The 16,832-nt window shown below is 39.7% G+C and overlaps 2 protein-coding genes across 2 annotated transcripts in view; both read left to right on the top strand.

Moving 5' to 3' along the window:
• pdia5 (protein disulfide isomerase family A, member 5) overlaps nt 1-15,532 on the top strand; it is a 72,380-nt gene extending 56,848 nt beyond the window's left edge. Inside the window, exons 15-17 of the mRNA XM_028590532.1 lie at nt 3,278-3,348; nt 12,215-12,349; nt 14,509-15,532. Of these exons, the coding sequence (XP_028446333.1) occupies nt 3,278-3,348; nt 12,215-12,349; nt 14,509-14,589 (287 nt within the window). The 3' untranslated portion in view covers nt 14,590-15,532. The remainder of the gene's footprint in view (nt 1-3,277; nt 3,349-12,214; nt 12,350-14,508) is intronic.
• A 93-nt stretch (nt 15,533-15,625) lies between these two features.
• Nucleotides 15,626-16,832, top strand: part of sec22a (SEC22 homolog A, vesicle trafficking protein) — a 27,666-nt gene continuing 26,459 nt past the window's right edge. The window contains exon 1 of the mRNA XM_028590533.1: nt 15,626-16,184. The gene's annotated coding sequence lies outside the window, so the exon portion shown is untranslated. The remainder of the gene's footprint in view (nt 16,185-16,832) is intronic.

Genomic DNA, 16,832 nt, shown 5'->3' with positions numbered 1-16,832 from the left:
GTCTCGTTACTACCGCTTACGTCAGCACCGGTGCCCTATTGGCACCGCGTTTCGGTACCCAACCCTAAATATGAGTGATAAATTCCATCATTCTTTTATTTACATATGAGCTATATCCCTTTAAATGTATTGTTTAATTTGATCTTGAATGCTAAATGGGCTGTGTAAATGGGCGCTTTTCTAGTCTTAGCGACCACTCAGAGCGCTTTACAATACAAAACAGCATTCACCCACACATTCATGCACTGATGCCAGAGGCTACCATGCAAGGTGCCACCTGATCATCAGGAGGGGAGGGATAAACATTTACGCGTACACTCACACAGGAGCCTTCCGATTAGTGAAGACTGTTCTTCCTTCTGAGCCACAGTCTCTGTCGTTGAACTTGTCTTTAAAAATGTAAGGACCCATAGTTATGACACTCTTCATCTGAGTTCTCAAACAAAACACAGATGCAGAAGGAATACCGAGTGGCTAACTTGTTCATTTATTAATACACACACATAGACGCTCACATGCACCTCTGCCCTCTGAGTCTGATGAGGGCTTCAAAGCCAGACGGGGCACAGCGGTCAGGCTGCTGTCTCTGTTGAGGCCTTTGGTGCTTCCTTCTACAAAGAGACGCTCCAGATGCACATCAGGCAGCAACAACCTGCTGCCCTCCCACCCCATCTGCACCCTGCTCACTGGTGTCTTATCAGTGATGGAGCTTGTGTCTAATAGGGCATTTGATGAGATGCAGCTGCAGATGCTTTTGACAGAACTATCAGTTCTTTTTTAGAAGTTTGGGTTATTAACTTTGAACCTCAATTCTGCATGATTGAGCCTAAACTAAAACTAAATGTTGTCATATCTTCTCTCTCTCGCCAGCTCTTTCCTGACCTCAGGAAGGACTAAGTTGATGGTCCTTTTTTGTACATACAGTGGTAAATTTAAGCATGAGCTAATTTAATACCTACCAAGCTCAGTTCCAAACAAAAATGTTGGTGCATTTAATGTTAGTATTAATGTTGCTTTGCTTACTGCAGCCTGCACTTTTTTATTTTCTTTATGAGCGATGGTGAAAAGACTGTTCATTTCCCTTTGTATTCATCTGTCTGCCTTTCTCTCTACCTCACTGCCTGTCATTAATATGAGAAAAAGGCGAGGGGAAATGTGCATGTAGAAGAGTAATCAGAGTGGCAGGTCTTGTTATCCATAGCAGACCTACCTTTATTCTACTTGGCGTACGGTGAGACGCCACTGCAATCTCTGAGCTGTTGCAGTGACCTGCCTGGTTGGTCTCTTCTCTTCTTGTGAGGGAAAACCATAGCACACTGGTGTGTTTTTGATATATCCGTTTCAGAATGGCAACAGAACCTTTAAAGGTTTAAAAGGCCATTTAATGTTGCAGCTAAAAGGGTACTTTAGCAGGAAATGGATTTCTGAGCTGTGTTGAACACTGGCTTTGAGAGGAAGCTCTGAAAAGGCAAATGGACGGTTGCAGAGTTGATGTATAATTGAGTCGAAGGTAGAGTTATCTGTATATGAATGTTTGTGGGTATGCAGGCAACAGTAAAAATACCCAATAAGAACTGCGGCTACCATCTGTCATTGCACTTATACCCTTTGAAATCCATTTACAGTGGGATCGACATTGGGTAACTGAATATATTTTGTACATTTTGATAATGCTTAAATCAACTTAAATGAGTACCTTTTAATAATCTGTTATGCTTTTTGGATGATCTCCTACTTAGTGGCTTTAATCTTAGTTGGAGCACTACATATAAAGGATTTTCTTTTGCAGATTGGTGTGGAAGAACTTTAGTGGCCTGAACAGAACCCTGACCTCAACCTTGTCCAACATTTTTGGGATGTGTTGGACCTCGCTTAGCCAATTTTGTGTGTGATCAAATCCAATCTTGTGGAAAGCCTTAAACTAAAAGAGTGGAGGATGTTATAGCAGCAGAATGCTCATGGTTTTAGAATGACGTGACAAAAAACATGGGTGTAAGGTTTGGGTACCCACATATTAACCAACCCATCCGTACAAACAGTCAGCAGTGATTAGCTTAAAGTGCTCATATTATGCTTTTTGACTTTTTCCCTTTCCTTTTATTGTGTTATATATCTTTTTTGTGCATGTTATAGGTTTACAAAGTGAAAAAAAAACAAAGTCCACACAAAAAGACCTACCATCTCCAACAGAAAAAAATAAGAGGAGCTGCAGCAATGTGCAGTACAACAAAAATATGGTGTTTTTTTTTTTTTTTTTTTTTTAAACCATGTAAACCTATTCTGATATAACTTCTAAATACAATTATGAACCTGAAAATGAGCATAATGTGAACACTTTAACAATCAGGACCTACTGTACAGTTGACCCACAACATCTCAATAAATCCCGACCCCACTGTCAGAATTAGCATTAGTAAACTTATGAGAAAACTGCCACTGCTTGTGAGAAAAAAAATGCTCCCGCAAAAAATAACCCACAAACTGTCTTGAAAATACACCATCTGTGACTCTTTGTCAAGGGCTGATTGACTCTGTACTAAAGCTTTTATCTATTCACCAACTGCCAAGATGTTTTCTCTTCTTCAAGAGGTGTTCTTTCCCTTTTCACCTTTCCCATTCCAGTTCAATTTGAATTAAATTGCAGCAACAACCGTTTGATTGTAATGAACAAACACAAACAACTGGGTACTTGACATTGGCAACTAAAGAAGAAAAACCACAAATACCATCTACAGGAAGTCAAACTTTACTAGAAAGAAAAGAAAGGGAAACTATGCAATCACAGTTGTTACGCTGTTTGACACAACACATCCTCCCTTTCTTAGCAAGATGTAGCTAGAATCAGAAAATGTTTTCCTCGCAGATTTATAGTTAGGATACAACCTGGTCAACTTTCCTGCGCTCTGTAAATGTGACCTGTTGTCCTAGTTGTGTGTGTATTGACTGTATGGATGAGTGCTGGAGCAGAGAGAGCCAGGAAGGTTGGGTTTATGATGGCAATAAAGAGATTTACAGTCTCTCATAACATACCAGTGAACCGTCTCTAATGTGGCGTAAACCTCTAAACACCTGCAGGATTGCTTTATGCTTTATGAACATGTTTGAGTAAATGATGCGATTTCCTTTGTATCTGTGAATGTGTGCATATTAGTAGCGTCATGTCTGTGTATTAGTGCCTGTATAAGGTGCTGTTTAGGACGTGAAAGCGAGATGTTATGTAAATGTGCGGTGATGAGCTGTAATAATGTCCCATCTGTATGTTCTCCTCCTCTTCCAGGGTGTCCGCACTGTAAAAACGCTGTTCCCCACTTCACCACGGCAGCAGAGCTCTTCAAAGAGGACCGCAAGGTTAGCGTTGCTTTTTACGCATTCAGTTACATACACACATTTTATACAGCAGTAGTGGAGGGCTTAAGTCCCTCAAGCTAAAGCTAAATAATGATAAAAACACAGACTGATGTGCCTCTGCTGTTTTACAGACTTATGTGACCGTTACAGCCATACTCAAAGCTAACAACCTTTTGAAACTCGATTGCTGCATGCTGTCAATTTGCCCAATAGTTGTTGGTCATAAAATATAGCCAATCATAAGCCAACTGTTCCTTAAACGTCTCTTTTTCCATTTCTATATGTGCATAAATTACACTGTGCAAATAAAACCGCTTTAGAGTTGTTGTTGTTCGCACACCCTAAACTTACCGAGGCCATACAGTATATCTGTAGTGGACACACTGAGGATATTATGTATTGATATCAATCTTTTCATGTGACTCTGGTTAAGAAAGTAAACACTCATATTTCCCAAAGTGTTTCTACAATATGGACTTGAGTCTGTATGTAATGCAGTCAAATTGGCTTTACATACTCAAATGTCATGACACTTTATAATCACTTCTTTTATGTTCTGTGCGTAATATGATTTTGCTGTCAGCTCAAGAGGTGTCATATAAGAGTTTCATGAAATAAGCAGCTGTTCTGAAATGAGTATTGAGGCCTGCAGCGTGATTGCAGCCACTTATTGCATACTCTACTGTAAATGTCTGAAAAAACACTTTAAAGCTCCGTTGTGTAATTTTTTTGAGTTGATTCTTAGCAAAACACCCTTTGTTCTTTCACAGATATGTGCTCATTCATGTGTAATTACTTCCACCAACTAATCAAAGTATTCTCGTACGCGTAGAATCTTCCATTCAGAATCATTCAGATTACATACGACCTCCATCTTTAAAATACATTAGCCAAAGAGGGACATCCCTCTGCCTTTCGCTCTTTTCACTCAGTGGCACTGACTGTGACGAATGCTAGGGAGGGAGGGGGAGAAGAATACTTACGACTGCCGGCAGATTTGAAAGCCTGTTGAAAATGGAGGATTGCGCCTATTCTCGAGGACATGTAACGGAGTCGCAAAAGAAGTTAAAAAGATAATTAAAACAACGCAACTGGAGTGGCTTTTCCAAGATGGAAAGAGCTCATAAGGAGCAAGGATTTAAAAAGGGACGCCGAAGTTGCCTGCTTTCTTCCCGACAGGTAATTCTGCCTATTTGTGTAAATTCGGTCCAAGTTTTATAGTTGCTACTTGCTTGACTAACTATAGCATGGTTGAACATAACGCTAGAACAACGTCTAGGATGCTTTTCCTCGCGTCAATGATGAAAAAGGATTGTCTACCTTGTAACATAAACGTAAACATATGTGTCGTGATTTCCCTGGCAGCTCACGTCATGTGCAGTTGTGACACAGACTAGCTACAGCTAGAACAGCTGCATGTTAACGATGGAGATACTAAGAGCTAATTTTGGTTTCATTGACATTGTTCATACTGCTCAGAGAAATGTATTAAAAACACCTTCCTCCCTTGCTTCTCTCCTACGCTGTAAACATTGCCTTACACTATTAATCTCGTACAATATACAGAATAACAATAGCACTGATACTTTGCTAACATTAGCTTGTATATGTTTGGGAACCTGATAGCTGATGTTAGCAATGAAATGGTACCAAAATAACGCAAAACTATTATTACACTGGAAGAAACACTCCCGGACGAAGTCCTACTTCTTGGAATAATACGGCCACTGTAGGATGGAGGGGGGGCTAGAAAGTAATATTCAGTTGGTTGTCATATACAGTTTCACCGCTAGATGGGACAAATTCCTACACAATGTAGCTTTAAACATTTGTGTCCTTGAAAAGTCAAAAACGTGCAACTCATTCTAACTCGTTCCTAATATTTGTCAGTTAGGAATTTGACCACTTCGCTAAAGTGCACACAGTCTAATCAGATCTTCGGCACACTTGGGGCTTTAGGGTTATTGAAGGTTCATGCAGTCGCAACAGGACACACTCGTCCTCCATCATCTCTACTCCCTTTCATTCCTTTTCCCTCAGCACTTGTGTCCTCCTGACACACTCCCTTTCCTGCTCTTCCCTATTAATACCCTCTGACTGCAGGGCTCAGTATTTCCAAACCTCTTTAATTGTGTGACACACACACACACACACACTGAAAGAAATTGGCCGCGTGTCCGGCAATACTGCGCTGCGATTTATCATCATTTAGTGACACTCACCTTAAAAATAAAATATCAAATTGTTGTCTTTTGATTTTATAGTTTCATTTACATGTTATTGTTAACAGCACATTGTTCCAATAGTGCTCAGGCAATGTTGCTCTCTCATTTCTTTGGAATTTTTCTAAATCATTGTCAGATGGTGTGATACAGTGACGTGTCCTCAACAACTTAGTCATCCATTTTGCTGAGGCAATCCTTTATAACTTTTGTGGACAACATTAAACCTCAACAGATGATCTGAAAATGTTTTTGTACAAGTCTCTTAATTGCCCTCCAGCTGCAACTTCAGCAACTCATAAGTGCCTTTGATGATAACAGTATAACAAAATAACAGTATGTCCTCCAATATGTAAAAGATATGTTGTCTTTGCAGTACAGGGAAAAGTAATAGTTATAACATTGACTGTAAAAAAATAAATAAAAATGTTTGACTGAGACGCCGGTGAGTTAAACAAACATAGGCTTTGATATGTCCTTAATTAATAATTCTTAAAATGGTCATGGATTTTAAGAGAAAAGTTAGGACTTTCATAACTGTCAGAAATGTTTTTTTTTACATCCAGACAGCTTAAGGCACTTTGGCACTGCTTTACCAGCTGTGATGTTTGGATCAGTATGATGAAACCTCCACAACCTGTGGAACCAGGGGACCCTTATATCTGTGAAAGTTATATAAATGCAGAGGTTTAAGATATTGTCCCTCCAGTGGCCAGTGGAGGTGTGAAGTTGTGTTTGAACAAGAGTAAATCTTGAGAACTGGGCATGTGTTTACTTGGCAATCCCCTTTATTTATAAAGCCGAGCCCCAGTGTATAGTACCAGGCCGGTGTTGATCACTGTCTATTAGCTGCCCTCGCCTCATTTACCAAAGACAAACACAAGCTGAGCTCCAGGTTTGAAGACACAAACCATTAAAACTTCTGTGCTGTATGACAGCAGGGGAGCTGTGTGCCGGGTTTGTTCCGAGCTGTTTGTGTTTTCCTCTAAATTCTAATCAATATCAGCATTAGAAGCGAACATTGGCTGAAATTACTTGTTTCCAAAAGCTGTCTGTTGCCCCTGTAATAAAACAACTGCTTCATCTGAGAATTGGATATATTTTTGAAGGATTTGCCCAACGTGACCTGCCTTGGTGCTGCTACAGTACCTGTAAAGTTAATGCACTAAACAAAAAATATACTGACCATGGTGCTAATTGGAATTTTTTCTTTCCCATCCCTGATCCAGACTTTAATCAAAGCCATGTACTATTGAGCTTATAGTTTGTATGTAATGTGTATATATGTGTATATGTATATATTTGTATTCATGTAAATGTAAATGGACTGTTCTTATATAGCACTTTTCTAGTCTGAACAACTACTCAAAGCGCTTTTACATGGTACAGGAACCATTCACCATTCACACACATTCATACACTGTGGCCGAGGCTGCCGTACAAGGTACCTACTCATCAGATAATCATTCACACACATTTACGCTCCGATGCGCAGCATCGGGGGCAACTCGGGGTTCAGTGTCTTGCCCAGGGACACTTCGACATGGGACTGCAGGGCCAAGGATCGAACCACCAACCTTGGCAGGCAACCGCTCTACCACTGAGCCACAGCCACATTCATGTATTTCTCCGAATGATTTGTATATGTGACAGGAAGACGTTTGCTAAATAAGTAAGTTTGTGGTGTCTTGTAATCCCATGTGGGATGGGCCAAAATGTTTGGCATGACATATATAAAATATAACTAACTAACTATAGCAATATGGATTTTCTACCTGTCCATTGTTGTTTTTTTTGTACATAATGCAGCTAAACAGTACACACTTAAACACCCCGGTAAATGGAGACTTTAACTTTCTGGAACAATGCCATTTCCTGTAAACGATAAATGTTTAATGTGACTTTGTTTCGCACAAGTAGAGTCCCATTTCAGCATGACTTTCATCACATTACAGCCATAATGATACTCCCCATTTCATGAGGTTAAACTTAAGTTAAAGTGCTAAATATAGCTTTTTGGCTTTTCTCCTTTCCTTTGTGTTATACAGTATATCTTTTTGTTCACGCTATAGGTTTACAAAGTGAAAAAGCCAAAGTCCACCCCAAAAATCTGTTCACAAACAGCTCTATTGTAGTCCAGCCTTTACTTCTGTGACGAACGTGCGTCTCTTTGTAACACACGTTATAATGCTCGCCTAGCTGCTAGCATGGCAATCCCTCATACTCTGCTTCTGACTAGCTAGCAGTGCTTACTGCGCATGTGCGACTCCCAACAAAGAGAGTGAGAAGTGAGATGCCTCACTCTGTAGCTAAAACAGAGACCTGAACACAGTGAAAAGAGGAGCTGCACCAATGTGCAGTACAAAAAATATATGGTGTTTTCTGAAAATTAAACCACATAAATCTATTCTGTTACAACTTCTAAACACAATTATGAACCTGAAAATTAGCATAATATGAGCACTTTAAAGTGCGTAAAACCAACACAATATATACGTTAATAGTTGAACTACGCTGAACTAAATAAACAGCATTAAGATAAATAAAATCACATCTCTCCTATATTATATATAATGTACATTATATATAATTTCTTAAGGTTTTTAGGTGAACCCTGTACAAACCATAAACAATCTATAAATAGCCTAGTAATGTTGTCTAATAAAATAAAAATAAACACCCAAGTATGAAATTAAACATTTTTTTTGTTTTTGTTTTTTTGCTTTATTTAAAAGTAAAAAAGCTTTTGAAAGTGGAGTTGAGTACCTCGCCTCAGTCACCATGGTGTGTTAATTCATTGTTTTTAATTGAGCGCAATGGGGCCTGTATGGCAGCTTCAATATGTATTATTATACAGGAAAGTATGTTACTTTGTCTTTCAAAATGAAATTGTCTCCCTTTTAATATAACTAATGCTGGTCAATTCAAATATTCCTTCAGTTACTCAAGCACTAGTATTGCAGACCTCCATGTTTAGTACTATGCGCGTAGGAACCTTATTGTGAGAACAGTACTAGGTCTGAGTTTATCAGTACAGTTTGATTACTGCGCCGCTCGTCAGTGTGATGCTGGTGGATTAAGACCAAGCCAACTGGTAATATGCTGCTCCTCAGAATTTCATGACGTGGGGCTCCTCTGTCACTTGAAGATGGATCAATGGTTGCGGACCTTTGAAGAACAGCGGCTGTACGGCTTCATTTTCTCCTGGCAATTCACAGCAACTCTGATTGATTACACACAGGGATGAGCAGTCGGATGGAGTTGGTGGTTTCATTACGTCCCTCGTTGCAGCTGCTGTTACAGCTGCTCAAAGTACTCTCTGTATCTCAAACTAACTTAAAGGTGGTCAAATATAGAAAGAATTACACATTGTGAACAGTAGCCGTTGGCGATACACAATTCGCCGATACACAAAGAATAGGATCATTTTGGGCAGTGTTGTCTGCTAAATTTGTTACTATTTTAGATTTTTCAAAGGTGAAACATCTCAGTCCTGCTGACACAGCTTACAGCAAGTCCGTCAAATCCTCTTGTGGGAGCATATTGAGCCCTAGTTTAAGACACCTGATTAACAGACCATAGAAGAAGAATATCCCTTTATACGCTCTGTCTTCCCCATTGATGTGCACAAGACTATTTCTTCCCTCTTCTCCCTTTCGTGTTCACAGATGTCTGTGCTGCTGATGCAGACAAAGCCAACACTCAACATGAGTGTACTCATCTAACAATATGTTGACGCTAATGCAGATTCTCAACATTTGAGTATTTGTATTTGCATGGGGGGAAAAAACAAGAGGCACATGTATTTTGTAATTAGGACAAGAAGCTTTGAACGTCGCCTCGCGGTTGGATGCGCAGAGAAAGTGTCGGATGTGTTTTCCTTCCGCAGCAGATCTGTCATTTCCACATTCAGCTCGAGCAGTCAGATGGACGGGGAGCGATTATTTGGCGGTGACAAGTTCAACGTGCAGCGCTCAGCATCCTGAAAGAGGGTGACATTTCAGCTGTCCAAAAGGACACGCTGAGTGCGCCATGTATCAGTGAGGCGGCATTTACGCCTCATTGGGGCGGCTTGTCACTAATCGATGCAACAGCCTCGGAACATAAATCTCCCTTGTTGTTTTTATGTAGGAGTGATTGTTTTGGGATTTTACCCACTCCAAATGGTTTATCTGAACAACAATACATCAGTCATTTGTTGCAGCCTGGAGAGACACTAGTGGTCTAATTTTGGAAAAGGAGAATGTGTTGAGCCTGCTCATTGCCAGAACGGCTGAATACACACATGCACTCGTTGTAAATTACCATTATACAGCTGATAAATATTGAGTTCTCTATTACATTCTCTTGTAATATCCTGTGTGCACATTTGTTGTAGTATTGATCCATAATTATAATAAAGTTGATTTGTTTTGAAAATATAGTGAGTGTACTGAAACAATAACTAATAAACCCAAAACAATAAAAATGCCGGCTGTGAATTAAAATCATTGTTACAGAACAATAAAACCGGGAAATAGAATAAAATATTAACTTGCTCTCAAAAGGTTGTGGGAGCCGAAAGATGTTGCAGTTGTGTTCACAGGCAGGGCAAATGAGTACCTATATTAAACTTTATCATAGTTAGCATTCATGGTTAGCACAACAACTTTTCTTTTCTCAACTTCTCCTCAAACATAGATTAAAGAAGGCTTCCTATAGTTTCAACCCACTTACAATTCATGTAGTGAAAGTATGCCAATATGCTAACCATGTTCATTAGAAAAATAATTTTATGAGTTTGAGATTGGATGACTCAAAACTTGAAAAAATGTGTACAGTACAGGCCAGAAGTTTGGACACACCTTCTCATTCAATGCATTTCCTTTATTTTCATGAGTATTTAGATTCTCACTGAAGGCATCAAAACTATGAATGAACACATGTGGAATTATGTACTTAACAAAAAAGTGTGAAATAACTGAAAACATGTCTTATATTTTAGTTTTTTTCCAGTTCTTCAAAGTAGCCACCCTTTGCTCTGATTACTGCTTTGTACACTCTTGGCATTCTCTTGATGAGCTTCAAGAGGTAGTCACCTGAAATGGTTTTCCAACAGTCTTGAAGGAGTTCCCAGAGATGCTTAGCACTTGTTACCATTTTGCCTTTACTCTGCGGTCCAGCTCACCCCAAACCATCTCGATTGGGTTCAGGTCCGGTGACGGTGGAGTCATCTGGCGCAGCAATCCATCACTCTCCTTCTTGGTCCAATAGCCCTTACACAGCCTGGAGGTGTGTTTGGGGTCATTGTAATGTTGAAAATAAATGATGGTCCAACTAAACGCAAACCGGATGGGATGGCATGTCGCTGCAGGATGCTGTGGTAGCCATGCTGGTTCAGTATGCCTTCAATTTTGAATAAATCCCCAACAGTGTCACCAGCAAAGCACCCCCACACCATCACACCTCCTCCTCCATGCTTCACGGTGGGAACCAGGCATGTAGAATCCATCCGTTCACCTTTTCTGCGTCGCACAAAGACACGGCGGTTGGAACCAAAGATCTCAAATTTTGACTCATCAGACCAAAGCACAGATTTCCACTGGTCTAATGTCCATTCCTTGTGTTTTTTGGCCCAAACAAATCTCTTCTGCTTGTTGCCTCTCCTTAGCAGTGGTTTCCTATCAGTTATTTGACCATGAAGGCCTGATTCGCACAGTCTCCTCTTAACAGTTGTTCTAGAGATGTGTCTGCTGCTAGAACTCTGTGTGGCATTCATCTGGTCTCTAATCTGAGCTGCTGTTAACTTGCGATTTCTGAGGCTGGTGACTCGGATGAACTTATCCTCGGCAGCAGAGGTGACTCTTGGTCTTCCTTTCCTGGGGCGGTCCTCATGTGAGCCAGTTTTGTTGTAGCGCTTGATGGTTTTTGCAACTGCACTTGGGGACACATTTAAAGTTTTCGCAATTTTCCAGACTGACTGACCTTCGTTTGTTAAAGTAATGATGGCCACTCATTTCTCTTTACTTAGCTGATTGGTTCTTGCCATAATATGAATTCTAACAGTTGTCCAATAGGGCTGTCGGCTGTGTATCAACCTAACTTCTGCACAACACAACGGATGGTCCCAACCCCATTAATAAGGGAAAAAATTCCACTAATTAACCCTGACAAGGCACACCTGTGAAGTGAAAACCATTTCAGGTGACTACCTCATGAAGCTCATTGAGAGAACACCAAGGGTTTGCAGCGCTATCAAAAAAGCAAAGAGTGGCTACTTTGAGGAATCTAAAATATAAAACATGTTTTCCGTTATTTCACACTTTTTTGTTAAGTACATAATTCCATATGTGTTCACTCATAGTTTTGATGCCTTCAGTGAGAATCTACAATGTAAATAGTCATGAAAATAAAGAAAACACATTGAATGAGAAGTTTTGTCCGAACTTTTGGCCTGTACTGTACATTAATAATAAAAGACTAATTTTTTTTTTTTTTTATACACTTTGTTTTACAATTTCATTTCCTTAAGGCAAAGTCCCACTCCTTTCATCTAATAAGGCAGCATTTCAAATGCCTATACAAGTGAAATCTCTAGCTCTATGTTGAATTGGAATATTTTGTATAACATCACACTGAAGGTGATTTGTTCCATTTTTCCTTAGATTGTGTACGCCGCTGTGGACTGTACAAAAGGACAGAACCACGAGCTTTGTAAGCAGGAAGGAGTGGAGGGCTACCCAACATTTAACCACTACAACTATGGCAAGTTTGTGGAAAAATACAATGGAGATCGTGGGGTAAGTGGTGCTGCATATCTCACCTTGTACTTTTTTCTTTTTTTCTTTTTTCTTACAGTCTGAAGATTTTAACACATTGAACACATAACGAGAATTTCTATCTTTTTTTCTTTGGTAAAAAAGTAAGTTGGTCCGTATAAACCCCATAACTGATTTAGTTACATACTCCAAACACACATAATCTGCATGTATGTTAAAGTAAGTGAATAGCATAAATAAGCATCTCTGACTAAGCCTTGGACTCCCCAAAGCTTAATTAAAATACCAATTTAGCCATAAAAAAAAAAGACTTCTAAGGACTTTAGGCAGTCCGTAGCTGTTATCCTGCAGTGTTCGTGGGTTCAGAATTTAGATGCTTTTAAAGCTGGGATGCCAGTCTTTCTGCAGTTGGTAAGGATTTTAAAAGGCTCCATAATGTGTAGCAATATCTTTCATGTAACACTCCCTGAAATGTATGATTTTGCAAAGGATTTCATCGTCATTTATTTGTTGCAAAAATTGCATTTGTACTGTAGGTATCAGCCGATAGAATAACCTGTTTAAGTTCATGCTACTTTGAGAAATGTTGTCCACCTGTCTGGCTTACCTCCTAAATACAGGCTTCTATGGTATGGGAAATCTGATATACACACTACTAATCCCAGTTATGATCAGGTTTTAAGAATATTTGGTTACACTTTACTTGAAGGTATCTACATAAGAGTGACATGAAACTGTCATGAACGTGTCATAAACGTTTATGACAGAACACTTCTTTTAGTGAGTGTCATTCATTTTTTAAGTTAGGGTTAGGGTTCATGTGTCATGACTGTGTCATGACAGTGTCATGTCACTCTTATGTAGATACCTTCAAGTAAAGTGTTACCGAATATTTTATGTTTTGTGCATGTAAACATCATATCCTATTTTGGAAACTGGGAAAGCACATATCCCAGTTTGGGAGGAACACAAATATGCTCGATGGCTTACCACAATATAAACTACAGTAGGATACTGTGGTGAACACCTTAGCCAGGTTCCTGATCACAACCTGCCATGCGCACAGGTGTGTTCTCAAAGTGAATTACAAGTAGTAAGTCATTAAAAATGTCAAACAATACAATGCTGATCTACACCCTAAAAACTAAACTGCATCAGTGTCCAGGCAGCCAGAAACCTAAATTGGTTTATCCTTAACTACAGTGCGTTTACATGCTTGGATTGAAGCAGAAGGGACCGTAGGCGGCTGCTGCTGCTGAGCCGAGCAACGCTGTTCTGTTTAGTTGTATCATAGCAACCGGTTGCGCTGACGGATTATTTCTGAATTAAATCCACTCCAGCGGCAGTATGAAGCATGTGCAGACGCTTGACCCGACCATACTCCGGTTAAGGTGTATACATGCAGGAATACCAAAAGGAGTTTCGAGGTCTGTTAACCAGGTTATGAGAACTCCGGTTTTAACCGGGGTAAGGTGTATACATGGTGTTTGAGAAACCGTGGTATTGCCTTAACCCGAATATAATCTTCTTCTTTTTTTAAACTGCATGTAAACGCACTGACTGACAGAACTCAGATTGTACAGAAATGACAAACCCGGATATTGTTAGAATCACATACCGGAATTTGAAGAACCAAGTTTCTCTGTTTTCCCTTCACAGACTAAATGTGCGCCTAAACGTTCTCATTGTTGGTTTCACTGTGTAAACGCTTTACACAGTGAAACCAACAGGGAGAATGTTAAAAGTGTTTTTTATTTTATTTTTTTAAATACAACTATTGTAATTCCATACAAGTGGAAAAAGTTTTTATGTTAACTGAATTATTTATGGCAAAAAGGACAGTCAATGACCAGGGTCATGCACACAGATCAACCCAACTTTAAGTGGAGTATTGGACATTTGGCAGCAGAGAATTTTACAGGCAGATATAAATATTACAGATAGGGCCAAGTAGATTGACCTTGAACTTGGCAACAAAATTTGGATTCTGTGTTTACTTCTCTTATCTCCATGCTGTCAGGCTAGGTTGAGAACGAGATCATGTTTAATGGCGGTACTCTGATCTCTGTGAGATTACAAAAAAAGGCATTTCAAGACAAAATTCAAGATAATTGCTTCAAGTTGTGAAATGATCCCTGAACCCTGTGCTTTACCGACTCTGACTGTCCCTCTCTCCACAGGAGGCGGGCTTCATAGGTTTCATGCGCAGCCTAAGAGGACGTGATCAGGAAAAGGTTGTCAAGAGAAAGGAAGAGCTCTGAGGGCGGCGTGCAGGTGCAGGGAGGGGGGGAGTTGCACTGCACAGTTTGTCATTGCACTGTGACCCTTGACCCTGGCAAGGGCCCAATCAGCACTGACATGGGAGACTTGATGACCTCAGTGAAAGGCTATTTTTTTATACCGTGGTGATCACATTTGTAATAATAATACCAACAGAGTACCTACAGTGAGACCGACCACTTGAGACTTCTTTTTTTTCATGGATATTCTGATGGGCAGAAAAATACACTGACAAAAAAAGTGATTTATTTTCTTTTTTTGCCCAAACACTGTGACTACATATGTGAAAAGCTACACCCTATACATTATCTATGCAATGCTGACCCCTGCGTAGCTCTGCGGAGGTCTGTGTAACGGATTGACACCCGTGGTGGTGAGCATCAATAATTAAAGGTGAAAGCTGCACTGTCCGTCACTCCACAGGGGTCCAAATCCAGTCCCATCAACCCTGCTCTGTCTCTAGAAAGAGACATACACCGGTTGGTTCCAATATTTTTACCTTCATGTCTTAAGTCCAGAACCATCCAGAATATTGCTTTGTTATCCTCACAGATCAGTTGGAAGATAACTGCATTTAACACTTACATTTAGAACATTTAAAAAAAGCCTAAGCTTGTACAGTAAAATGTGAAGTGCTACTGTAGTAATAAGGTTCTGTAGCAATGATATCATGGCCAAAGGGTCAATATTCTGTATGGTTCCACGCTCTTGTGATTAGTTTTGCTTTTAGAAAGGACTTACAAATTGTTGTTTGCTTAAAACTGTGGCCTTAAAGATACAAAAATGAAAACATGCTGGAATTGCAGAAATATAAAATGATAAAAAGTGGAAGGCAATCAGAGGCCTGATGCCCTTACAATTCCCCTCATGGACCAGAGCACGTCAGCGTGGAAAAAAACAAACTAAAACCTGAAATGCCAAATATTTCTTGCGCATCTCTTGATATTTTCATGCTTTGTACATTTCCAAATATTAACAACATTCAGAGATGTAGTGATTTAACAAAGGTAGGGTTCATTTACTTACAGTAAGCATGGGAAATGCTTGAGTGTGGAGGCTAAATATTGCATGATGATCATAAAATGTCCAAATCATAACACTGAACACCCACACAACACACAGGTGTTTATAGTTAATGTGGCTGATTGGACTTTTTCCAGGACTTTGTGGGTGTGGTTAGACTGAGTGATTGACATCTTCCTGACTCCACTGTTAATGTTGGTGCACCTGTTAGGGCGGGACAAATGACACCTTTGTCATCCTTATTGGTAGAAAGAATTTGTAACCTAATAAGTTCCCATCAAATCTCCAGCCTGAAAAGAGTCTTATCAGCCAGAATAACTTTAAGGCTTTAAGGGTACCCAGTCTGTTTTATGCCCATGTCTTTCCGCCACCTTTGCTAAACTGAATGACACCAAGGAGCCAAAATGACAATACTCCACCGTTTTGTCTTGATCTGTGTCTGCCTGCCATCATGCCTCGGCCTGGAATTTGCTCTGCTCGAGTTACCTTGGACAGTGCTCTCCCATGCCTTCCATCATACTCCAAGAGATTAACTCCTCCAAGGAAAAATTAAGTAAGTGAAGTCTCCAGACCCCCTCCCACTTCTGGCAGCATAACACCATGGTCATTACTTTTGTGGCCACTATAAATATTTAAAAAGCTTATCTGTAGCTGAACTTGTGTTTTATTATTCAAGACTTTGGTTTCTTTCATTATAAATAAGGTTCTCAGGGATAGCGAAACACAATTAAAGGGAACTAGTTTGTTAGTTTGTAATTTTGCATTCCAGCTGAATATTTTGAGCCCTTAAGTCGCCAAATTAAATATTGTTTACATTTATATCCCAAGTTAAAAAAAACAATTGAGTTGTCCTTTTTCTGTGCTACACTACCGGTCAAAAGTTTGGGGTCACTTAGAAATTTCCATTCCAGACAGAATACCAGCAGAGATCAGTTGCATTGTTTTTTTTAATCAGGGCAGCAGTTTTCAGATTACATTATGTGCTTACATAATTGCAAAATGGTTCTCGACTGTTGTAGACAGAAGTGGCTGAAGAAATGCTTGAAATTCCATGCTTTTTGGTCTAAACGTCATACCCAAATTAAAAGTGGTACAGCTCCCATATACTTTGACACTTAGGGGTGTGCCTGATATCATTGGAAAGGAAACACTCAAGTTGTGTCAGGGTGATTCTAGGCCTTACTGACACAGAGTTACAGAG

The sequence above is a fragment of the Perca flavescens genome, chromosome 11 (genome assembly GCF_004354835.1).
Source record: "Perca flavescens isolate YP-PL-M2 chromosome 11, PFLA_1.0, whole genome shotgun sequence".
NCBI classification, from domain to species: Eukaryota; Metazoa; Chordata; class Actinopteri; order Perciformes; family Percidae; genus Perca; species Perca flavescens.
The sequence above is the reverse complement of the archived record's forward strand: the minus strand, read 5'-3'. Positions and strand labels throughout refer to the sequence as shown.